At 37.0% G+C, this 25,758-nt stretch overlaps 2 protein-coding genes across 3 annotated transcripts in view; one reads left to right on the forward strand and one right to left on the reverse strand.

Annotated features, from left to right (window-relative positions):
- Positions 1-11,317: 11,317 nt before the first annotated feature.
- Positions 11,318-13,807, forward strand: LOC147536486 (aquaporin NIP1-1-like). The gene is made up of 5 exons (XM_086643942.1): positions 11,318-11,979; positions 12,128-12,352; positions 12,826-13,023; positions 13,150-13,211; positions 13,311-13,807. Exons 1-5 carry the CDS (start codon positions 11,806-11,808, stop codon positions 13,531-13,533), a joined length of 882 nt encoding a protein of 293 aa, XP_086500068.1. The 5' UTR covers positions 11,318-11,805; the 3' UTR covers positions 13,534-13,807.
- A 1,401-nt stretch (positions 13,808-15,208) lies between these two features.
- LOC147536487 (putative LRR receptor-like serine/threonine-protein kinase At1g53440) overlaps positions 15,209-25,758 on the reverse strand; it is a 56,738-nt gene continuing 46,188 nt past the window's right edge. The window contains exons 2-25 of one of the 2 annotated variants that reach the window (XM_086643941.1): positions 25,078-25,379; positions 23,758-23,932; positions 23,593-23,664; positions 22,443-22,511; positions 21,917-21,988; positions 21,759-21,830; positions 21,269-21,340; positions 20,492-20,563; positions 20,303-20,374; positions 20,123-20,194; positions 19,949-20,023; positions 19,765-19,833; positions 19,605-19,670; positions 19,454-19,513; positions 19,316-19,354; positions 19,188-19,237; positions 18,723-19,084; positions 18,218-18,413; positions 18,000-18,137; positions 17,580-17,698; positions 16,906-17,116; positions 16,545-16,782; positions 16,146-16,296; positions 15,209-15,812 (exon numbers count right to left, since the gene is read on the reverse strand). In XM_086643941.1, the coding sequence (XP_086500067.1) occupies positions 15,411-15,812; positions 16,146-16,296; positions 16,545-16,782; positions 16,906-17,116; positions 17,580-17,698; positions 18,000-18,137; positions 18,218-18,413; positions 18,723-19,084; positions 19,188-19,237; positions 19,316-19,354; positions 19,454-19,513; positions 19,605-19,670; positions 19,765-19,833; positions 19,949-20,023; positions 20,123-20,194; positions 20,303-20,374; positions 20,492-20,563; positions 21,269-21,340; positions 21,759-21,830; positions 21,917-21,988; positions 22,443-22,511; positions 23,593-23,664; positions 23,758-23,932; positions 25,078-25,228 (3,075 nt within the window). In that variant the 5' untranslated portion in view covers positions 25,229-25,379 and the 3' untranslated portion in view covers positions 15,209-15,410. Of the gene's footprint in view, positions 15,813-16,145; positions 16,297-16,544; positions 16,783-16,905; positions 17,117-17,579; positions 17,699-17,999; positions 18,138-18,217; positions 18,414-18,722; positions 19,085-19,187; positions 19,238-19,315; positions 19,355-19,453; positions 19,514-19,604; positions 19,671-19,764; positions 19,834-19,948; positions 20,024-20,122; positions 20,195-20,302; positions 20,375-20,491; positions 20,564-21,268; positions 21,341-21,758; positions 21,831-21,916; positions 21,989-22,442; positions 22,512-23,592; positions 23,665-23,757; positions 23,933-25,077; positions 25,619-25,758 lie in introns of those variants that run through there. The other variant, XM_086643940.1, reaches the window with a different exon arrangement.

Below are 25,758 nucleotides of genomic sequence, written 5' to 3' on the forward strand. Positions count from 1 at the left end.
AACCGGAAGAAGAAGACAAAAAATACCATATTTCTTTGAATAGAAAAATCATTCATGAATATCTTCAAACTCATTATGATTAAAACCACTTTTCTTTCAAGAACAAATATAAATATCTTATCGAGTCGTCAGTTGTCGAACAATAAGTGAAAAATGAGATCCATTAAAAAATGGTAGCAGATGAAAAGACGAGTCACTTGGTTCCCAAATAAAAGTGTGATGGTTCTAAAAAATTTGAGATCCAAACCAGTGATACGTGATTGGAATAATTGGGTTGCAAATACTCTCCAATTCTTTCATTGTATCATTAAATTCATCCACGATCAGATTTTGACCACCACCTAGATCCCAATCAAAAGCTTTTATTGATTGATCTTTGATTATTGAGTTTACATTTATTGTGAGAATAGAGGAATTTATCTTCTTTTTCTTCATTGTTTGAAGAGAATTTTTGCAGATGAATATTTAATATAGAAAGAAGCGGCAAAGTGGAAAATAATTGATGCGGAAGAATTTTGTGATTCGAAACGAGGATATCTTCTCCCGTAATTGCATATGAATCAAATAATTGGTCCGGAATTAATTTTGGGTGTTTCATATCACGTCTAGGGTTTAGGTCTGATGAAGGAACATTACTTTCTTCTTCTTCCTTCGTCATTGAAATATTTTTGTTCCTTTTCTCAAGAACTTTTCTTTCATTATTATCGACAACAGGGATCGAGATAACTTTCGAGAACTGTTTTCTCGAGTCAACTTTTGTTTCAACATATGACAAATATTCATCCAAAGGAAGAAAAACATACCTGGAGATACTTTTCAATGTAATCTAATCATCTATGAATTTTTTTCCCTTGATCAATGAGTCTCCATTGAATCTCGTTGAATTTTTCATACTCTTCTAGACAAGTGTTGCTCGATGACAAAAACCTTAGGAACGTCATTAATTTTAGGAACGCCATTAATTTTGCTTTGATCTTTTCGATCAACATAGAGTTGTCGTGAAACTCGAAAGGGATCCCAACCTAAACGTGAATTTTTTTTTCCTTTTATAGAGTTTAGATATTTCTTGATATACTTGAAATAGGAAATAAATAACTTCTAAACTCTTCTTGATAACTATTAACCTAAACAGACTTCCAGAGATAAGGAAACTTCCTAAAACTTGAACTTTGTAGAAACTTGTCAAATAACTTCACTTGGGCTTGGTCGTCTATGGACGACTGACCCATTATGTAGATGGTCTCCATCGTATTCTTGGGATATAATAAAACGGTAGGTAGTAAACCATAGTAGTTCTAATGAAGAAGTGGTGGACCATCACATAAAACTCATAAGTTCAAAATATGGTTGAACCATAGAGCATCAATTCGTCAATGAAGTTGATTTACGAGAAATGTTATTTGATCTGAAAATGAGAACCGATCATAGGCCAGAAGTTGATGTGTCCGACTCCCACTAGTCCGGTTGTTTTACTCTCTACATGCCCAGACCATCGGAGTCGGCCACATCAATTTTCCACCCAGCCTCAATTTTCGGACCAAATAGCATTTATGTTGATTTAAACTCAAATTGGACAGTCAAATGGGTGTTATGTGAGTGAGGGGAAATTGGCCTCTTGACGTATATCACTGCAACCACTTCCTATACCTACTAGGCTAACCACAACTTCGGTTGAGATACAGTATTTCTCCCAACAAAGCATGAGTAGACCAGCTCGCGCTAACGCCCGATCTGATCTGCACATAGGTTGCACATGTACGGAGCAAAATATAGGACCAAAAAGACAAGATGGTCACACAATTAACCTATCAATTAAACCAAATCAAAACATCAAATCCCTTACATATATCATGACGAAAGGATGATGAAGTGGTGAAGTCTCCTCCTATACCTATGACTAGAAAGGAATGGGCCCTTCAACTTTTCCTATCATTTTATGTAATTGTCTAGAAAAGGGAAGAGAAGGTTCAGTTGGAAGACAAAATATTAGTTAAGTCTTTAATGCATGAAAGTTGAAACAACTATGTTCTTTTTGAAATTGACCTTATGGTGTTCTTTCTTACCTCCTACTGTGGGTTGGTCCTATTAGTGGTGAAACAATTGTCTTTGTGATGAAAGTTGTAAGCTAGCAAGTAATGAAAGTCTAAAGCAATGACAAGAGAGATAAATCATATAAAAAGGGCATCTGAATGAGTCTATTTGACTGGACCAAACAGACTATATATGTTGTAAAGTTCGATACTGTCCGTCTTTCATACTCATATCAAGACAGATGGGTATGGGTTTTTTTTTCTTCATAAAGACGCAGTATCAACCAAAAAGTTATCGACACTTACTAAACTTGTGCTCTGTGAAGAGGGATCACCCTCTTAATATTAATGGTGAAACCGAAAATATGAAAGAGAGATGGAGGAGAAGCCGAGAGTCAGAGAGAGAGATAGATGTGAAAATATTTCTATTCACTTGATCTTATTAGTATATGATAAGTACAATATATATAGATTACAGGTGAATCAAATTCAAATTAGAAAATCTAAACTAAAAGCTATTAATCAGACTATTTACATTTGACCAATTCAAACTAAAATCTTCTCATAACCGAATGAGGCCTAGTGAGGCCGAGTAGGGTCGGGTGGATCCTCCTGTGGATCCTAATACTCCCCCTCAAGTGGGAGCGGCAATGGAGATGACGCCCAACTTGCCTATGAGCTTTTGAAATTGTTCCGCACCTAACGGTTTAGTAAAAATATCTGCAAGTTGCTCAGTCGTTGGTGCGAACTTAGTCTCAATTGTGTGATTTTGTATCTTCTCCCGAACAAAATGACAGTCGATCTCTATATGCTTCGTTCTTTCATGAAATACCGGATTGTCAGCAATGTGAAGGGCTGCCTTGTTGTCACAATAAACGGTCATTGGAGAAGAATGATCAAAACCCAAATCCTTGAGTAAGTATTTTAACCACTGAAGTTCACAAGTAACAGTGGCAAGTGCCCGATACTCGGCTTCAGCTGAAGATTTCGCAACAGTAGGTTGCTTCTTTGATTTCCAAGATAGAGGACTGGAACCTAGAAGAGTGAAATAACCGGTGGTGGATCTCCGAGTGGTCGGACAACCGGCCCAATCGGAATCACAAAAACCAGAAAGGTGTAATGAGCTTGAAGCAGATAAAAAAATTCCCTTGTCAAGGGAACCTTTTAGATATCGAAGGATACGATGAGCAGTGTCTAGATGAATTTGACCTGGAGCATGCATAAATTGACTTAGATTGTTGACTGAATAAGCTATATCGGGGCGAGTTACTGTTAAATACAATAACCGACCAATAAGTCTACGATACGGAGTAAGGTCGGAAAGCTTATCAGTGTCAGAGGGATGGAGATGTAACCTTTGTTCCATCGGAAAAAGAGAAGGTTTAGAGGCAGTTAATCCTGAATCCTTGATAATGTCAAGAGCATACTTTCTCTGACATAAGAAAATGCCCTTAGAAGAGCGAGAAACTTCAATACCCAGAAAGTACTGAAGACGACCTAAATCCTTTAGAGAAAAGGTCTGATCGAGAAATTTCTTGAATTTAGAAATTTCTAAATTATCATTTCCTGTAATTATGATGTCATCCACATAAACAAGGACGTAGATGGAAGTGGATCCAGAAAAGAAGGTAAATAAAGAGTAATCAGACTTGGATTGTAAAAATCCTTTAGAAATGAGAGCGGAAGAGAATTTTGAAAACCATTGGCGAGAAGCCTGTTTTAAACCATAAAGAGATTTGTTCAGACGACAGACACGAGGCTCCCCCTTACTAGAAAATCCTGGTGGAAGTTTCATGAATACTTCTTCATCCAGATCGCCTTGAAGAAAGGCGTTATTAACATCAAGTTGATGTAATGACCATCCTTTGACGGCCGCAATAGATAAGAGAACTCGAACTGTAACTAATTTAGCGACAGGAGCAAATGTATCGTGATAGTCCAAACGCTCAATCTGGGTATATCCTTTAGCTACTAAGCGAGCCTTGTAGCGTTCAATAGACCCATCAGGCTTAAATTTGACTTTGTAAACCCATTTACATCCAATGGGTTTTTTATTTGATGGAAGAGGAACAACAAACCAAGTGTTGTTGGATTCTAAAGCTCGAATTTCATCAGCCATGGCCTCACGCCAGCGGGGAAATTTCATAGCCTGAGAGAAACAAGTTGGTTCAGAAGTAGATAGAACCGAAGATAGGAACACTTGATGAGGTGGAGAGAATGCATTAATTGAGAAGTATTGTTCAAGTGGATAGGTGACGGTGGAACCAGCAGCACAGACGTAATCTTGTAAATGAGAAGGAGGTCGTCGGGTCCTGTTCGATCGAGACACTGGAACGGTTGACAAACCAGAAGTGCCTAAAGAAGAGAGTGACGTGTTGGTGGACTGGAGGCCCAAGTCAGGAGCGTTAGGAGTGGACGAAGGGGATGGAGGCGCCTCCAGAAACTCGGGAATGGTTGTTGGGTCAGTACCCGAACCAGAGGCCCGATTAGCGGGAGAAGGTGCTGGAGGCACCACATGACGTATGGGAGAGCTGGGCAGGAAAGAATGCCCGGTTTGGACAGTAGGTGTGTTGAGGGGTTTGAAATGAAAAGAACCATTGTCTTCAATGGAGACAAAAGGTCTAAAATTATCGGAACTAGGTGACGGAGAGGAAGATGTCATTGGAAAGGTATCTTCGTGGAAAGTAACATCACGAGATGTGTATATGCGACGAGATTGAAGGTCAAAAATTTTATAACCTTTTTGACCATGGGGATATCCAATAAATAAACCCAGAGAAGATCGGGCGTCCAACTTTGTCTTGACTAAAGGATTACGAGCGTAACAAAGACAACCAAACACTCGCAAACGATTCAAATTAGGAGGAGATCCAAGTAGTTTTTCATGTGGAGATAAACCACGAAGAATTGGAGTGGGAAGCTTGTTTATGATATAAACGGCCGTGAGTACACATTCCCCCCAAAAGGAGAGAGGGAGATGAGCTTGAATACGTAAAGAACGTGCCACCTCAAGAATATGACGGTGTTTACGTTCTACAACCCCATTTTGTTGTGGGGTATACACACAACTTCTTTGATGTATAACACCGTGAAATTGAAGAAATTCACGTAATTCTTTGTTTAAGAATTCGGAACCGTTATCCGAACGTAATGTTTTAATTTGAGAAAAGATAGGATCTCCATTCCCGGATGTGAATTTAGAGATATTAGAATTAAATTGAGTGAATACATAATGAAAAAAACGAATGATGTATTTAGTAGTCTCGGATTTGTTAGATAAAAGGAATATCCAAGTACATCTTGTGAAGTCGTCAACAATTGTCAAGAAATAACGACATCCCGGCATTGAAGGGATTGAAAAGGGACCCCATAGGTCCATGTGAATTAGTTCAAAAGGGCGAGAAGAGGAAGAGGTGCTCGTAGGGAAAGGGAAACGAGTTTGCTTAGATTGTGGACAAACATAACATGGAGTTTTATTCATACTAATTGAGCGCATACATGAAAACTTAGAAGAAAGATACTTGAAACGAGACAAAGAAGGGTGGCCTAATCGCCAGTGCCATACATCAAAAGATAAATTATTCGCGCAATTATTAATAGAAACAAAAGAAATTCTAGGCTCCGTGCGGAAGAAATATAAACCATCATAGGGATCACCAAGTCCAATCGTCTCCTTCGTTGCTCGGTCCTGAAAGATACATGAATCAGTGTCAAAACTAACACGACAAGAAAGAGAGCGAGAAACTTCAGAGACGGAAATTAAGTTGAACTGAAACGATGGAATATGTAAAACGTTAGATAAATGAAAACGTTTAGAAAAATAAATCGAACCAATGTTCATAACTTGAACCCTTGAACCATCGGGTAAACGCACGTAGTAGTTTGGTGGTGCCGGAATGTAATCACGGAAACAAGCAAGATGAGAACATATATTCTTAGCTGCCCCGGAATCTATTACCCAAGGGTGAATGTAAATCGAGTTACCTGTGAGATTGATATGTGGGTCAGAAGGAGTGCCTACAGAATTGTTGATGTCAGGGAGGCTGCCCGAAGTGGAGGCGCCTGCAGCAGATTTCTGTTGGGCCAGCAGGGACAGTAGTGCCTTGTACTCGTCGGGTGATAGAGAGGTAGCTAGGGGCACCTTTGAGGAGTTGTCTGAGTTGCCAACAGAAGCAGTAACCGGTCCATTGCGATTTGGATTGCGAGGACGATAGCCGGTCTTCGGAGGATAACCATTCAACTGATAACAAGTAGTGACGGTGTGGCCATGGACTTGGCAATGATCACAGAAGGGTCTCAAACGTTTGGATCTCGGTTTGTCAAACCGAGAGTTGTTGTTGTTTGATTGCCCAACTGCGAGGGCAGCAGCTTCAACTTCGATGGAAGGAGAGGAGACAATATGTTGCTGGACCTCCTCTTGTTTCACGAGAGAATGTATCCGAAGTATAGAAGGGAACAGATCCATAATAAGAATTTGACTCCTAATGGCCGAGAATCGATCATTGAGGCCTTGGAGAAATTCCATGGCTCGTTCTTGATTCGAACGATCCATGATTGATTTTCCGTGTCCACAAATGCACGGTTCGATAGCCAAAAGAGAGTTAAGCTCATCCTGCAAAGATTTCAAATGAGTGAAGTAAGAGGACACATCCGAATCATTTTGTTTGAGAGTTGAAATCGCACGCTTGAGTTGATAGATTTTGGGTGCATTTGTTTGATAAAACCGATCATGGAGATTTCTCCAAATGTCAGAAGCACTTTCATCATACAAAATTGATGATCGAATATCAGTAGCAACTGAGTTCATGATCCAACTTGCTACGAGATCATTGCACCTTTCCCATGAATGAATCTCATTGGGAGATGTTGGTTTTGGGATGGAGCCATCCACAAATCCCAACTTATCTTTTGCTCGAAGTGCCATTGTCATGGCTCGAGCCCATGATGAATAGTTATCTCCAGTGAGTGGAGGGGTTATGAGGACAGTGGTTGGGGAGTCGGAATGATGAACATCAAAACCCTTAGTGTTTTGAGTAGGAACATTAGTGGTTTCAGAAGATTCGCCGGGAGTAGTCATAGTGAAAAAAAAAATCGGATAGGCTCTTATACCATGTGAAGAAGGATCACCCTCTTAATATTAATGGTGAAACCGAAAATATGAAAGAGAGATGGAGGAGAAGCCGAGAGTCAGAGAGAGAGATAGATGTGAAAATATTTCTATTCACTTGATCTTATTAGTATATGATAAGTACAATATATATAGATTACAGGTGAATCAAATTCAAATTAGAAAATCTAAACTAAAAGCTATTAATCAGACTATTTACATTTGACCAATTCAAACTAAAATCTTCTCATAACCGAATGAGGCCTAGTGAGGCCGAGTAGGGTCGGGTGGATCCTCATGTGGATCCTAATATGCTCGTACTTATATATAGACTAGCCTCTAGATGTGCTGCCAAACGATGTGAGACTATCACAATGTGTTTGAGCATGTGGTAGCATCCTTATCGTTTGACAAACTATGTGTTAAATTCACGATTATACAATAATCGGAGATATGAACATAAAGTAAAGACACGATAATTTAACGTGGTTCGGTCGAATACTCAAGACCTGCATCCACGGAGAAATAACTCTTTATTTATAATCACCACATACAAATGTGGGTTGATCGGTTACATTGGTCATACATAACTCGATAATTTGAACTTTATAACCCAACTCATATTTATAGAGTGATTCGGGTTATCTACTTTCCTAAGTTTCCTAACTAAACTTAGGAAAGAATACAATATTTATCTAAATATAATTATAAGAGATATCTTGAATATATCTTCTGTATCTTCAGATATTTTGGACTCTTCTTTATCATCGGATTTATACAGCTCGATCCGTCTCATTTATTTTATATCTTCCAATATCTTCCATATATTGTATATTAGTAGTCACCATATCTAATATATCTTTCATATCTCAATACTATGTCTTTGCAATGTGCATTCATAATTTACAAGTCAAGGGGTGCTCCATGTACAATTTTGTACTTCACAACAAATTTACAACAAATTATTTATTTATAAATTCAGAAGATTATTGGGTTTCGGGTTGATGAGTTGATCCACTTACAAAATTATTCAAACATCGATTAAAATTGAGAAAGTAGGGAAAGTACATCATGAAGATGATCTAGACATTGATCTTCATTTTTGGGAACTCATTTTTCTCATGGACAATCAAACCGACCACACACTAAGTTTAGTGAATGGTGTTTTATTGACTTCTTTTTACCTCTTAATTAGTAGTAATAACTAGTGGAGTTGGGATCTCATTTTCTAGATGGGAGTGAAATTTTATAGTTGATAAATGTGGGGCGTGGGAGATTAAATGATGTCTTTGACTTGTTTATCCCAATAGTGAGATCATTTTATCTTCTTGAGAAACTGGACATCACTTGCTTAAATTTTTGCTTTTAGCCCCTATATTTGACTAAATAATTTGTGTTTTTAGTCTCAACATTTGACTAGTAGACTGTTTGGTCCCCTAACTAACATTTTCATCAATAAACTCTTAAGTTACTTTTGTCTTTTCGATTTTGTCATGCGTAATGTATTGTATTTTTTTTTTTTTGCATTAATCAGAGGACTAGAAACCATTGCGACAAAAGATCACACGAGAAAATGAACTAAATATCATGGACTTTAAACCTATTTATGCCGAACAATCATCCACAATACCCAAAAGTTTCGATCTTAATCTAAGTTTAACGAGGAGGAGATCTGCAGCTTAATTAACCTTTGGATGCATATATTCGTATAGAGCACATTTTTAAAATTGTATTATTATATATATATACATATAATATTTACAAAATCTAACATTGAATTCAACGGGGGTGGTTGCTAAGAATCGTGTGACTTTTATCTTTTTATGTTTCCCATGGAATTTATATATAGAAGTAATTACGATAGAATCTAGAGCAGAATCTTGGTCGATGACTCCCTCGCTAAAAGGTTAAAAAAGATAACAACTTTGATCAATTTTTAAATTAAGAATAGTAGCAGTGTTTTCTGAATGATTGTTACTTTCTATATTTTATTAGCTACTCATAATAAAAAATTAAATTGTGTTGTTGAAATTTGATAAAAGAAACAAAATTTAAATGAATAAATTAGTATTTGTAACTAGCTGATCATATTTATAGTGGAATGAGATTGGTTGTGATTGATAAATCTCCCGCTAATTTTTGTTTGTCGGAGTCTAGAAGTAAAAATGAGAACTGATTTTCAGTCCGAAAAAGAAGCCGGCCACAGGCCGAGGACTGGTCAACACCCACTGAGCAGACCGTTTCTCTATCTACAATACTCAATCAATGAGAGCCAACCACATTAACTTTTCTTACGATCAATCCCGTTTTTCGAACCAAACGACATTAAGTAGGACATAAAAGAAAATATGAATTTATTGGGGTTTCAATGTTTCTCTTTTCCAAATAGAAAGAATTACTGTGGGATCCACGATAAAAGTAGAAACTAGTACTAAACAAAAACCGTAGGGGTGGGAAAAAGATCCGGAAGACCGCTATCCGACCCGTTCGACCGAGATAAAAAGTGTCCATGGACACCCGATGGTCATAACGGTCAGTGTCCGACCGGCCCGAAAGAATTGGCGGACGGTCACGGTCAAAATTCTATGTCGAAGGACCGACCACTAACCGACCGACCAATATAGACCGTCTAAATAACCGACCGGTACGAATGACTGAATAGATTGACCGACTAAACTGTCCTCATTTTTAGAAGTTGACCATTGAATTTTTATAGACATATGAATATATGATGGTCGTTGGCTATAGTCATATAGTCCTCTGGAAGACCAAACATTAGTACATGGCTTAATTATATCTTGTCAAATGATGATCAACTGTGTTTTTTTTCTTTTTTTATATTTACTTTTGATTTCTTGGTTAAAAATCTTCATTTGTAAGTAATTTTGTTTGTGGTAATAAAAATAAAGTTCTGAATTTAAGTAAATTTTATTGGAAAGTCCGGACCGAGACCGTCCGGTGTCCGACTGGCCCGGTAAAATAAACGGTCTTGGACGGTCAATGGACAAAGAATTGTTGAGAGTGACCGTCCGAGTCCGCCCGAATAAATAGGTGGTCACCAATAGTTTTTGTCCGAGTCGACCGGTTCGATGAAGTTAGAGTCCGGTACCGACCGGTCCGGACCGTTTCCCACCCCTAAAAAACCGTATTAAACTTAAGTATTGAATTTCTTGGAGTGCACCAGTACGGGTATTATGCTTCATTCTCCTTCTCATCATCAGAGTTCACCATGGACACTTCATGTTTCAAAGGTCATGCAACAATGTACTCTAGTAACTAGGGGTGGTACCGGTCTAGTCGCGTTGTCCATGGGACTAAATTTTTCGGGCTTTGGATCGGGAACCAAAATTTGTGTCAAATTTAATTACATGATCCGGTCTGGTCTAATTGACAAATTCCTTGGATCATTACACTCACCGGACGAGACTCTTCAGTATTGGGTCGGGCAAATTCCGCAATGAGCACGAACCTAATAGTAAAATAATGAATAAAAATTTAATTCTAAAATATTATATAGTTAAACTTCATTAAAGCCGTTAAGGTAGTCATTGATTACAAGATACTAGTTTGATACAAAATTACAAGTCAACATCATAAAAATCCAGAGTTCAACAAAAATACATATTTTTCGCCAGATGGTTCATATGTAGTAGAAGAACCCAGCAAGTTGATGATTAAAAGACGAAGAAACATCGCCAACGACCTTCATGTTATCATTACTTTCTTCTTCGCCCGAAGAAAAGACGAAGTTACAACCTTAATTACTTGTTGACATTGATATTTAAAATTTGTTACAGATGAAATAAGCCTCTAGAAGACAAAAGAGAAACCCTATAGTTTTATGTTCTAACGGGTGGGGTCTATCGAGTAGCGGTATTGATCGAGCCAGTCTGTCCACCAGGTTGTGTCTATCGAGTTAACCTAGACTTTTATCCGATGAAGACCCTCTGAACACGCCCCGCCTGATAATTACTCGTCTAATGGATCGGGTATGCCCATAGTTGGTATCGGATACCCGCAGTAGTCCACCTTGGACTCTGGCACACCCAAGCGGGTACCCGGTTTTCAAACCGTTTTCCTACCCCCCCAACAAACAAATCTGTTAAGTCTTTTACATTTGAAACAATTTTTTTTGGGATACAAATATTTGTTACAAGTTTGAAGTTTAACTTTTTTTTTTGTTGAGAGAAGTTTAAAGTTTAACTTGGGACACAATAGCAAGATTTATAAATTGTAGTCATAATATATATCCATTCCAGTTGGTTGTTGAGCTTTAAATGCCCACTCTTTTAGACCCTCATTCACACTTCTCAACCATCTCCTTTCTCTCTTTAATATAATCAATCCACTTCTTCATCTCTCTCTCTCTCTCTCTCTCTCTCTCTCTCTCTCTCTCTCTCTCTCTCTCTTAATTTTTCTCTCTTTCTCTCTTAGTGACCTAGTCCTTATTTTCATCCTTGTGTTTGAATCTTGGGGTATATTGTCTCCTTACCTCAAAACTTTTTGACCTCCAACTACATCCTTCTTTATGGGTTATAAATACCAACTAATTCTTCTCTCTTATTTGCATGTCATCACTAATCTCCTATCTTTCACTAATACTACTATAACAGACTAATATTTACTTACCTTCCCCTAATTTCTTTTTTCTAAAACATTCTAATAGAAATGGGTGATCAACAAAACTCTGGTAGTAATGGAATTCACCATAATCATGGAAACCCAATTGATGGAGTTGTTCTTAATGTTAAAGAATCTGAAATTCAGAATTCTCCTATTTGTTCTTCTCCCCAAGATGACAAACAAACAGATTGTTGTATCTCTGTCCCATTCTTGCAAAAGGTTTTTCATCTCTCTCTCTCTCTCTCTCATATATATATATACACAAAAATCATGAAAAACCCACATTAGTTTTGATCCAAATTAGTGATTTTTTTTTTGTTAAATTCATGAAATGATTGATTGATTATTGAAATTGTGTGATGAACAGTTGATAGCAGAGATGTTTGGGACATACTTTTTGATATTTGCTGGATGTGGGTCAGTGATAGTGAATCTGAGCAGAGATAAAGTAGTAACCCTCCCAGGAGTAGCCATAGTCTGGGGACTGGCTGTTATGGTCATGGTTTATTCTGTTGGTCACATCTCTGGTGCACACTTTAATCCTTCTGTCACCATTGCCTTTGCTACCTGTGGCAGATTTCCATGGAAACAGGTGATAATACATTAATGATTTTTATTACTTTGTCTGACCAATATTTCGTCTGAATTTTGACCAGGGTATGTGGCCAGACAGTAGACTTTCATTCTCTAAATCTGTCCGACCACGTACCCAAGACGGGATTCAACCAAAATATTGGCCGAGCAGAAGAACATTTTTTTAGAGCTAGGTCTAGTAGAACTGAAAATCGTTTTAGTTGGATGGTAATATGTGAATGTTTCTCCAACTAAAAGACCAAGATTCGGGTTGGCTCTGATGCAACCTGCGAAACCAACCTATCAGGAGAAAATTGTCAGACTGTAACAGTTGGCTAATTGACGGTCGTGCTAGTGCACCTAGACTAGGGCTTTAGCATCAATGGGAGTCTGGCCAGGCCCGAAGCCCACCCTTATCCTTGAGCTGGCGAAGTGTAAAATTAACCATGCTCTTTTAATATTTAACACTGTATGTCAATCAACGTTGTTTAGGTACCAGCATATATAGTAGCGCAGGTTCTAGGAGCAACGCTTGCAAGTGGAACTTTAAGATTAGTATTCGATGGAAATCACGAGCACTTCTCTGGTACTGTACCATCCGGTTCCAATTTGCAATCTTTGGTTCTGGAGTTCGTCATCACTTTCTATCTCATGTTTGTAATATCTGGTGTTGCCACCGACAATAGAGCGGTAAGCGTTTTTACACTATTTTTTAATTAATTTGGACCTTAATAGTTGAGACTTATCTACCTCGCAAATGCTAATTACAATGTTAAGATAGCATAATTATCCTAATCTTGTTATTAACTACTTTAGATCGGAGAACTTGCTGGCCTTGCTGTCGGATCGACAATCTTACTAAATGTTATTTTAACAGGGTAAGCATTTCCTTCATTAAATCATTAATTAGTCAAATTAGCAAATACCCTTTAATCTAACATATTACTAAACAATGTAAACATTTTCAATTTTGGCAGGCCAATATCGGGGGCATCGATGAACCCAGCCAGAAGTTTAGGACCAGCAATAATAGCTAACCGGTACCAATCAATATGGGTTTATTTAGTTGCACCAACATGTGGAGCCATAGCAGGAGCATGGGCCTATAATGTGATCCGATTCACAAACAAACCATTACGTGAGATTACTCGAAGTGGTTCTTTCCTTAAAAGCTTAAGGAAAGATTCCAACCGCAATTGAGTTGGAGATAAAAGGAAAGGCCAGATGATTGGTTTAGGATTTAGGGTTTAGGGTTCAGGCCGACCCACTCTGTGTGTTGTGTTGTCTAGTATATGTCCTCTTATCTTATCTATCATAGTCTGTCCTTATCTTATACATAATAGGCATTTCTTGTACTTCACAATGCCTAGTTTTAACTTTTAATATAGTTAAAGAAAGGAATGTATAACTATCCCCTTGGCTTATCTGCCCTATAATATAAGGGAAATGAAAATGAATTACTCGTACTGTATTACTTGCGAAACTTTTTAACTTTGAGTACTCGTTTATCTCGACTAATATATAGAGTAATAAAGATTAATTGGCGGAATAGAACTAGAGTAGTCTTGGAAAAATTTGAACGAGTGACTTATGAGTCATGGGGTTACATAATTTGTGATTTCCCTTCTTCACCCCTAGAGTGGTGATATTTAGGTCATGCCCCCTTCATGATCCAAAGCTCATTCGTTTTGGAGACTGATACATGATTCAAGTGATGACGTATCAGGTCTTGGAGTAGAAAATGAGCATGTCACATCAACATTCAGGTTATGTAGGGACTTTCCGGTCATGTAGCTCAGTTGCTTACTTTTTAATCTTCCACCTAGAGGTCAAGGGTTCTAGGCACACGCTGAACAATTAAAAAAAAACATATATATTTTCTTCCATTTATCTTGTAGATATCATGCGTACATATGTCACAACAAAAATGGTCATTAAGTAACAAGTTATTTATAACGGTCAAGAAGAAGCCTCTCTCAGCCGTTGTAAACACTCCTCTTGAGTTGGCACCAAAGGTAGCTGCCCCAACAGCTCAATCTATTTATGACGGCCTAGGGCTGTTACAAATGACATTTCAAAGGTATAAGCCGTTGCGATTGCATTATCTACGTAAATTTTTGTAACGTTTGAATTTATGCAACGGCCTAAATTCCGTCACAAATAGTCATCTTTGATGCTTTTTCTACTCATAATGGCTCCAAGCCCTTACAAAACCTCGTGCTGTTGTAGTGATATTATGTCTTTTTATCTGAAATTGTCAACGGGTTGAAGTGTCTTTTACAAAATTATTGCATCAAAAAGTAAAGAACAAATTAGTGAGAAAAAATTAAACTAAATTAGCAATGCCAGACTCTAATTACACCTCTTTTATCATCACTCAATATGTTCCTAAGTTCTTCTGGTAACTCCGGCGGTCACATTATGTCAAATCATTTAGCAAGTACTGTTGGACTACCCTTGCTCTTTGTAGTATACTTGGGCTAAAATCTAGCATTAATCTGTGAAATATGTGAGGATAATTGAAGCCAATAGATGAAGTAAATTGGCTAAAAGCTTCAGCCCTAATTAGAAATTCCTATGGTGCTTCCAACAAATCAGTTATGGGTGATTATCTGTAAAAGACAAAGACCCATAACCCATTTATAGCTTGGATAAGAGAAGACTATATCAAAGATGACAAAATAAGCAAACTACCTTAAACTAACTCTTGAAGAATTACTTGTTCAACTTCATCATCGAAAGAGATATGAAGTTGATATCTTGAAGATACAATCATTCGACAGTTGGTGATAATCTTATCATCAAGTCCTTCACGCAAATACGCATATTCAAATCTCGAAAATAGAGGAGGCAAGAGTGAGACTCAGTGTGATCATTTTTGAATAAAAAAAGATTGTGTGAATTTATCTTTATTATTGTGTTTATGTACCATGTCTAATACAATTGAGTAAACATATAAGATATAATAAATGGCTTCCTTGTCGTAGTTGGACCGACTGGACAGGGCAACCCGGGTAGTAAAAGGAACAAAAGAAAGAATTCTGCAGCTAGCGAGTCAAAGGAGATGGAAGGAAAGCTTACGTATGCAACATTGAATGCTCTTCTACTTGGACAACATCACTGCCTATAGAATATTCAGTTGTCGAGGAATCAGGCCATGGACTATCCACAGATGTGCTCCCTTTCGAACCTCTTGAGAATTGTGAATTTTGTGTTTGACTATCATATGAGACCCTCTCGATGGCCCTAAACCTCATTTTATCAGTCCTCGAATTGAACTTCACAATAGGTGCTTGGACTGGAATTTGTCCTTCGAGCATACGTACAATATCAGACATTATTGGTCTAAGACTAGGAGATGTGTTAGTACATAAGAGACCCAGATTGAGTATTAACAAAGCCTCTTGTTGTGAGTAGTTTGTTCCAAGAATCGGATCGACAAGTTCGAGGAGATTTCCCTGCTCTTGTAATACATAAGCCTGCATTTACATGTAGAAGAAAGTCATTTATCATACTTACGCCCGTATATGTGCACGTGTAGGTTGACGCATATATCCCACACTTCATTGTAGTACGGGATACTGATACCACATCGGTGTTCTAAAGTATAAGGTTATTCTCAAGATAGTTAAAGTTCACAACTACCACCTAGATCATGTTAAGATTATCACTCGAAGATTAATCTAAATTTATGAAGTATTAGTCATGAATATCCCATCCCTAATTTCTCTATACCGTCTCTTTAACGTGGTTGAACTTTTCAAGAAGATTCATAAAATATTAAGTGGTATCTATAACGAAAATAAGATTACCCAGTCAAGAAGATGCATAAACTCTTCCTCCGGCATGTAATTGGTGTTGCTCTTCCCACTTACAATCTCTAACGCCACCACTCCGAAGCTATAAACATCTGCTTTGTGAGTCAAGTAACCCCTCATGGCATATTCTGGAGCCATATAGCCTCTACAAGAATGAAAAATCTAGAGGGCATTAGCCCATGGCGAAAAGAACATAAAAACATATGATCATTTAATTGAGTTTGATCTATGAAACAAATCTCGGGGTGAATTGATTCAGTATATCCTCCGTTCACTCAAGTATTTATCCATCAATTTTAGATCTTCGTATCATGTATCGGGGGAAGAATTTGGTTACCCGAAGTGAACTAAACGCGTAAAAAGTGAGGAATTGAAAATATGAAATTAACTCACATGGTTCCTGCTATCCGTGTGCTAATATGGGTGTTCTCGTCATCGTCAAGCTTAGCCAAACCAAAATCAGATATCTTCGCGGTGAGATCTTTATCAAGCAAGACATTGGTTGCCTTTATGTCTCTATGAACAATCTTCAACCTTGATTCTTCATGAAGATAAGTTAAACCTTTTGCTATCTCTAGGCAAATCTTACGCCGTGTCGCCCAAGTCAAATTCAAAACTTGCTCTTCCCTGCCTAAATGCGAAAATTCTCACAAGTTATAGCCAAAAAGTTGTTCACCTCAATAAAGGAAATATCAAAATTGACATCTATTAACTCAAAACGTCGAAATATGGTAGAAAATGTGACGGTCTTTACCAAAAAGAGCACGAGCGAGGCTATTATTTTCCATGTATTCGTATATTAGCAATAGCTGGTTTCCTTCAATACAACATCCGAAAAGCTTCACGAGGTTGGGATGTTGTAGTGCAGAAATCATTCCTATCTCGTTCACGAATTCACGGTTGCCTTGCTTTGACTTGGCAGAGAGTTGCTTGACTGCAATTACAGAACCATCTGGGAGTACACCCTGAGATACAGAATTAGTAACTTCAAATTTACTTCCATCCCTTGTATAATCCATGCTAGTGAAATAGGATCTATATAATTATTATACTCCCACCGTAAAACAATTAAGTTTAAACTTAATTCATTTTTCGAAGAAATAATTTAGGAGGATAATCCTCTCTTTTGCTACAAACATTAATTTACAACAATGCTACTTGGCCCGACAAAAAAGTGGCCGGATTGGTCCGACAAGGCAAATTTTGCACATGACGTTAGCAATTTGCCTTGTTCGAGCGATTCAGGCCACTTTTTGTCGGGGCAAATAGCATTTTCCATTAAATTAATGTTAGTATTACCATCATTTTCAATATTTCTATCATCTCTACAAATTTGAATTTATTCCACAAAATATTTCTTTTTCAGGGACAATTTATTCCGAAGTCAAAATATTATATGTTACTGCAAGAAAGCATACTCGAAAGTACCTTATAAACTGGGCCGAATCCACCTTCGCCTATTTTATTTTTAGTGTCGAAGTTTCCGGTAGCAGCTTTAATCTGTCTTAAACTGAAGTAACCCGTTTGTAACTCTAGTCCTCTAAGTTCTGCCAAAAGGGGAAATGTACAAGAAACATTTTAACTCAAAAGGAAACAATAGTTAGTTCATATTGTTCCCATTAGGATTACTATATAACATAGCAAGTGAACTTTTTGCATATTGTTGAAGGAGTGACAAACGATATATCGCGGAAACATATGCAATATGTGATATGTCGTAGGGTTGATTGTCAGTGTTAGGTTATTCAATGTATGGGCCACCGTAGGGTTTTACTACTATTTGAGTGTAAAGCTTCAAGATATGGACCAGTTTATAGGGTAAGTTGTAAAACTTCATGACTTCCTTACCTTCGTCCACGAGGTTCTTTCCACCCAGACATCCTTTCTCCCAAAGAAATACTAACGTCAATAAGACTAACACAAATGAACCAACTACAATGCCAACAATAGCTCCAATTGACAAGCGACCCGTACGAGGATCAAAATCTAGACAAGAAAATAATATCGAGTATTAATGCAATGGATAGAGAAACAACTATATAACTTGAATGTCCGATTCAACTCACTTGGTGTGACTGATATAGCGGAAATTAGCGGCCCATATACTCTTCCGACTGGAATTGAGATAGTTCCTTTTCCTGCCCAGTATAAGTGGATCTCCAAAGTGTTACTAGTAACATTCACATCAAACTCTTCTATGATGCTCTTACCAACACCTTTAGCTTCCACTTCAATATCAAAATCTTTCCGAACTCTTTCACCCTGCAAGTCGTCAAAAGAGTATCCATGAAATTCTGAAAATATTCATGAGAAACATGTAGCAGTAACACTAAGGTTATGTCGGTTTTCTGAATAATTGGAAATCTGAATATGAGTCACGTGAAAAAAAAATCTATGCTTTTGTCCCTGTAATGGAGTAGGGATTTAAAACAATTTCATCCTTGATGAGTAAGTTTTTAGATTTGATTTTACTAGAGACATGAATGCAAGGAATAACCTATGTTATATATAAATAAAATCAGATTCAGACTCAAGATCATAAAGGAAAAAACACAACCACTGTTTACTCACTTGGATTAATATGTCAAATATGCGTGTCCCAAGACCGTTAGATATCGGGTCATTTCCGAACATGATTTCAGCAAAATGAAGCTTCACCTTATAATTTCCATTACGTAGACATAGACCATAATATTTGAGTGAAAGAGGGGAAAGGCGAACTGTTGAGTACAAGGTTTTAGTTGTCATGTTTGAATTTGATGGAGCTAAATAGTTAGCTTTGTCGTCTCCGATAAAGTCCCCCATGGTGCTGATTGCCCATTTATCGGTAGAAGAGAAGAAGGATGATGGCCCCATTGGTGATAAGTCCGCTTCATACTTCTGTCCATCGACCGTCAACTCAGGGCCTCCACAATTTATGAACAAGGAATAATCTGCAATTCTAATGTGAACAAAATTCATATTGTATGAAGACTCCATTTCTATAAGACTCGAAATGATTCCTAACTCAGAGTTATTGGAAAGATTTGTACTTACATTTTGGTTTCGTGGGGCAGGGTAGGTTCTTCTTCAAGCACCAAGAAATTCTATACGAAAATAAAAAAAATCTTGGAATCATTTCGTTTTATAATTATTGTAAGTAGAAACAGGTAGCTGGAACTTACGACTGGTCTTGTGGAGAAGAATAACTAGCGATACTATTCCTGTCAAACCATTAAATCGACGGAGGTTAGTAGAGAGGAGAAAGAAAAGAACGGGCAATGTAGACCCACAACAACAATCGATAAACTGCAAACACTTACAACTTTGCTTCCTGACACGCCGATTGTGATGACCCAGAAAAATTGTTGTAAGAAACATCACTGCAATACATATCGTAAATATACCGAAACATATTAATCAAATTTCGGAGAAGTGGAACCTGAAATTTTAGAAGGAAATAGAAGTACATACAAGTTCCATTTGGTGTCCATTATCCACTGGGGTATTTGTCCAGTCAGTGAGTTGTTACTGAGAAACCTAGAGTACAAAACAACCGAATAAATCACCGAAATTCGAGTCTCTAGTGAAATTGTGAAAATATATTCATAAACCTTGATTTGGTTTTACTTACAAGAACATTAGAGATGGAATCGATTCGAGGGTTTGGATATTACCAGTCAATCTATTGAAGCTCAAGTCTCTACATATAAACAGTCAATAAGAGAATGAAAATGGACGATTAGATTTTAACAAAACCATAGAGACGATTGTTGGGAGTGGCTTTGACAAACAAGAATTCGTTCGAAGAGGCTTACAAGTACATTAGTTTCGGCATCATCTGACCAATGTTCGGTGGAATTGACCCACTAAGCGAACAACTTCTTAGAGCCCTATAGTATATCGAAAACGATAATTGTTAGAAAAGCAGATGAAACCACAGCCAGTGAACAGGATTTCATTATATAGTAAACCATAATCATACGACTTACAATCTTAACATCTTGCTCAAATCCTGCAAATCAGGAAATGGCATATCGGGTCCCTTCAAATCAGACACCCTCCTGGAAAAAAGAAACGAAATCTTCTTTCGGCATTGCTATCTAGATTATGACCGAAAAAATGACTAAAATACCAAATGAATATTTACAAAAAGTGGAAGGTATTCTAACAGTTCTGTTAAGTTCTTCAAGTGGAATATGGTAGAAGGGATGGGTCCTTCCATCGATGTGCCTTGTAGATCTCTGTAAAAGTTTCGAATCATACGCCGTATAAGATGTTTTTCACCAACTAGAGATTTCATCAAATTCACGTTTAATCACAAAACAATGTTGTTAACAAAAATCATTTACAATACTCACAACAACTCGAGTTCTGTCCAATTCCCTACAAAGTCAGGTATTTTGCCAGAGATGCTAGTCCCAGCTATCCTACTGCAAATAGTAACAGAATTCGATATAAGAGTTAATGTTAAATTAGTAGCGGGAAGTACTTACTATTTATTTTGGGGTCTTATAAAAAGAGGGCTCCCTATGTAGCTAACACCTAGATTTGGGGCAAATACCATTAATGTCTAATAAACCGGACAAAGCGTATGCCTTTGAGGCGAGTCAGTCGTTTCTCACCTCAAGGCATATGGACCTGAAAGCTTTAACAATGTAGACGTTATTCAGACGTTTCTTACCCCGAGGCATATGCACCTGAAAGTTCAAATAATGTGTACGTAATTCAGCCGTTTCCCCCTTGAGCATGCGACAAGGACTTACTTCTAACCTAGACTTGACTACTCTGCCAAGGACACAAAAACCGAGCTGCAGGATGTCAGGAACCTTATGTTCTGTTGTTACTCCCTCACCGATACAACTTGAATCAACCTAATACCCTAGAAACACCTTATTACAAGACATTCATCACTTGAGAGCCCTACTAGTGGTTAAACCTTTTAAAAATATTCTTCCTTGTAGTTCTTTCAAGTCAAATCTTAGTACAACTACTGGTTGCTATATATCTTTTCCATTGCTATCTTTATAGCTTTCTCGGTTTATTTTCTGGTTTGATCTTAAACTTCTGCATGTTTACATCAAAAGTACATCTATCTTTTTGAAAAGACGTTTTATTTTCAAAATAGAATTACGTACAAATCTTTCAAGTTCTTGAGCTCGCCTAATGTTTTAGGCAAAGTTCCAGTCAGATTGTTGCCAGAAAGAACTCTGCATGAGCAAGAAAATAATTAATGTTGAATAATGTTGAATACGCTAAGAACAATGAAGCTAATGAAAATTGTAATAGTGAGGACAATAAAATTATCGTATGGGTCCCTGAAATACTCATACATCAAACTTAATTACGAAAAACAAAGGAAGAGTCAAAGGGTTTAATTCGAAATTCCTTGCTACCTCTAATAACAAGGATTTTAATATTTTTTTTCAACGTGTCTTGTGCTAATACTCTTATCCTATGCTACATAATTCTCGAATACTAGCAAACACATTACTGGGTGTAATGTAAGTTACTAAGATGTACGCATGTGAAGCCCATTTATGTGATTTAACAAAATGAGATCGAAGTTCTTCTGTTTTTGTTATAATGATTTATATTAGATAAAATAAGAGCATAAACGATTCTCACAATCTTTTCAATCTGCTAAGATTTCCAAGCTCTGGAGGAAGGGATCCTGTAAGCTGATTATCTAGCAAGAGCCTGCATTTTGATCGTTTATATGAGTAAGCACTTTAAGTATTAAGTTAGCCTTCAAACCTAGAAAAAAAAAGTTAGCCACATCTTACAAGTTTTCTAAAGTAGGAATTGCACCAATTTCTTTAGGAATCGATCCCCCAATGTTGTTCCCCAATAGATTTCTGCAATTTACAGAGAGTATATTTGATTGACTTAAATGCTTAATCTTTAGGAAGTTCTAAGACCATTAAATATGAGGTTTAACCAACTGGGCTACCAGTTGTTGGCGTAAGTTTAACACTGTTGTGATACAAATGGAATCTATTGTATAATTGTTGTAAGTTTGTTTTATCGATCGAATGACTCTAACAAAAACTAGGGTTTTAGGTCTCCTCCACCATCTTAATGTTTAAGCACCACTCTGAGTTTTTAGACATACATGATATAAAATATGTGGAACTCAATCCATTTCAACCACCTCTATCTTAACTCTTAAACAACACTCACTACATGTCCATCAAAAAAAAACTACCCACATTTCACTACTTCAGCAAAAGTTAAACGAAAATCACCATAAAAGAAAATGTAAAATTTAATAAGTATTCCAAAATTCAAGTGCTAGATGAGACAACTTACAAAGACACAAGAGGAAGAGTAGCCCAAATCTTTGGAATTGACCCATTCAAATTGTTCCTAAGCATATCCCTGTTTAACCATCACAGAGTTGGTATTTACAGAGCCAATAGGAGCAGTTTTACAAAGCTGGATATTTATAGATCACCCTATTAACATTTATATATATAGATACTATAGTAATAGCCCAAAACTATTTAGTATTTAGAAGTGAGGTTCTTCTCTATAAATTCTGTTTAGGGTCTTCTTCATCTCCAAGTCTCACCACCAATACCCTACCACCACCCCCTTGACCACCACCACAAACAATACCAAAGCTTAAAGCACCACTTAGGAAGTTCATTTTAATTATATTAACGGGGGAAGTTGACAATGATTAAGCTCCATTAATGGGAGAGTTTGATATTCAAGAAACTTTTGAATGGAGGAGGCTAACATTCATGAATTGAACTACAAAGAATCATTAGAGTCATATAACAACATTTTAAGTTAAGACGTGTTTTTTAGGTTCAAGATTAACTTTTTTATGGTGATTTTTCAGGAAAAAAACTCAGATTCTAGGCTAAACAAAAAATATCTTTTACATTATTTTTAGTTTATTGACCCTTACTAATGGGCCTCTTTCGGTGGTCGAGCAACTTCGTTTCTTGTTTGCTGACTACGGTTGGCAGCGAAATTCAGTCTTCGGGCCCCTCATATGAAAGTTGTGGAGTGCATAAGCCACTTTAGAGATAGGAGCGAGCCAGAATTCATAATTAGAATTAATCCTAATTTTATATATTTGAGGCTATCTATTGGTATCGTGTAAGGGGCTTTCGCAACAGAAAGCACCTTTGAGAGTCAAGGGCTAAACGTAGGAGTTCCTTGGTGGGGCCCTATACTCAACTAAGAAGGGCCCAATTTCACTCCTTTTATGCAGTGCAACCATTTCGGCTGTAAAGTTTATGACCTTTCCCCACGCACTGAGGTTCGCTAGCCATCTGTCATTTGATCCTTAAAGAATTTTCATTTTAGTCCCTAACGTTATCTTTTAATCCAAAATTTATCTCGAGAGAAACTGTAAAAAGTGAAAAAAAAAAATTGTTGCGTAAAGACCCCACCATGCTTTGTAAATACCAAGGGCAACAAATTCTTACATAAGAGAGACACTCACAGTTCTTGAAGCAAAGGGAGCTTGGCAAATTCATCAGGAAGAGGTCCACTCAATTGCAAAAATTGGAGTTTACTGCAACGAAATGAAACCACATATCCTCATTGCATATTTAAGGTATAAAAAACCATTGATGTTTTGAAGGAGAAAAGAGTCGAAGAAATGTACATGTTAGTTACATGGCAAACTGTGGAAGAGTTGAAAGAACAGTTGCAGGTGACACTGCTCAGTCCAATTATGCCAATTGTTTCGTTTAGACCTTCACCGTTACTGCAAGAATTTTTGTTCACATTCTTCCACGATTTAATCTTCAATTTTGTAGATATTTGTTGAAGTGCTCTGACTATAATTCAACAGATTAATTAGTCATGAATCACATGATCAAATGACAGAGTCATGGTAGAATAATTCTATAAAACAAAATGAAAATGAAGAATACCGAATTTCGTGTTAGTCTTCGTTAAAATAACATGTCAATAACATTTAAACTCTGATTCTCAACAAAAATTTGTGTAAACTATATACAAATCTTGCATAAAAATATAATAATAAAATTGTGTAAATCTTACTATTTGCGAAACTTTAAACTTGTACAAACATTACTTACTAAAGGGTGATTTACATAAATAAATTAGTAAGTTTAGGAAAGATTTTTCAGAAGTGATTTTAGAAATTACTTACTTTTTAAAAATAATTAATAGAGGATGATTTACATAAATAGGTTTCAGTTTATCTATGGAATTTTAAAAAATAAAGAAGGAAAAAAAACGGGCTTTGACAGGCTTTTGACCGGTCGGGCCTGGCCCGTCGGGCCCAACCCATAGGCCCAACTCAGGCTCGGAATAGAACCCGGGTTGGCCTTGCCCGCTTTCCGTATGGGCCAGGCCGGTCTCTGGCCGGCCCGACCTTTATAACATCACTACCCAAACCTGATTTTTATCCTCCCAAGCCTGACTGATTGCATCAAATTTGACTATTGGATCTACTTGCATTTCAAATTTCGGCGAGGGGTTTTCACTTATTTAGATGTCTTTATTGGGCATATACCACATTTTGTCCCAAAAAGGTACTCTAACAACTAAGATATAACATTTTAAGGGTCATCGACATTCATTTGCCATTGGTTTTGAGTTGGATAGTCACATAGGTAACATAGTTATCAACCGGTAAGCCGACGCATGATGGGCCTAACTACCCCCACATGCCCTACATGCACTAGAGAATATAATATCTTCTTCTTTTGTTGAAGTAGAGAATATAATAGCTTTCAACAAAAAAAAAAAAAAAAAAAAAAAAAAAGAAGTGGAGAATATAATATCTAGTGGGTGAGAGTTATGATAAGATGTCTAATCCTCTCCAAATTGAAAACAAGATTATCCTCAAAACTCAACAATCAGGTCATGCAAGCAAGAAAAATTCTACTAAAGAATGAAATTCCTATTTATGAAATTAAATATCATTATTACAAATGTTAAGAGCTTATTTTACCTTCATCATCAGGTAGAACTTGAGCATCAGATCTTAATAACCCTCCTCTTCCTCCTCCTAAGAAATTAAAGTCTAGTAGAAGAAGAAGTAAAAGAAGAAATAGAGTTGAAAATACTCTGTTTGATCTCACACTTAACACCCTTACTTCCATCTATACTTCACTCACTAATTTCTTCCTCCCCTCCAATTTTCACAGCTCAAATTGGAAGCAAGCAGCACCACAAGAACTGCACATTAGAGAGACAAAGAGAGAGAGAGAGAGAGAGGTTGACCCAAATTACATACCTGACTTGAATTAAATACTATAAATCTTAACTTTGTTGTTTTTGATTTGTAGTTCTCCTGCACGCATAGATAAAGACTTCATTAGTAAACGTCCAGGTTCACTTTCTACCTTTTCAACAAAAAAAAAAAAGGTTCACTTTCTACCAAAAGAAATAGAAAAAAAAGTAACAAGTTCACATCATGTAGGCAGGGTGCTGCATTCACATCTACTTTTACCTCTTCCACCCTTTTAGTCTTTGTTTTTCTTTTTACTTTTTTTTATCTTTTATGGTTAATTTTGTGTTGATTAGTTTAAATTAGATTCCAACTGCTTAAGTTGACCAAACCATTGGTGTTGTTTTGGTCTTTTCACCAATTGTTCCTGTTTTGATTTGATTCCAACTCCTTCATGCATTG

The sequence above is a fragment of the Eschscholzia californica genome, unplaced genomic scaffold (assembly GCF_041429995.1).
Source record: "Eschscholzia californica isolate CP2 unplaced genomic scaffold, dmEscCali1.0.p SCAF_5, whole genome shotgun sequence".
Classification (NCBI taxonomy): domain Eukaryota; kingdom Viridiplantae; phylum Streptophyta; class Magnoliopsida; order Ranunculales; family Papaveraceae; genus Eschscholzia; species Eschscholzia californica.

Coding starts and splice junctions, on each gene's coding strand:
- LOC147536486 (XM_086643942.1), top strand. CDS start 11,806: ATGGGTGATCAACAAAACTCTGGTAGTAATGGAATTCACCATAATCAT. Junction 12,353..12,825: donor GCAGATTTCCATGGAAACAG/GTGATAATACAT, acceptor AACGTTGTTTAG/GTACCAGCATATATAGTAGC. Junction 13,024..13,149: donor TTGCCACCGACAATAGAGCG/GTAAGCGTTTTT, acceptor TAACTACTTTAG/ATCGGAGAACTTGCTGGCCT.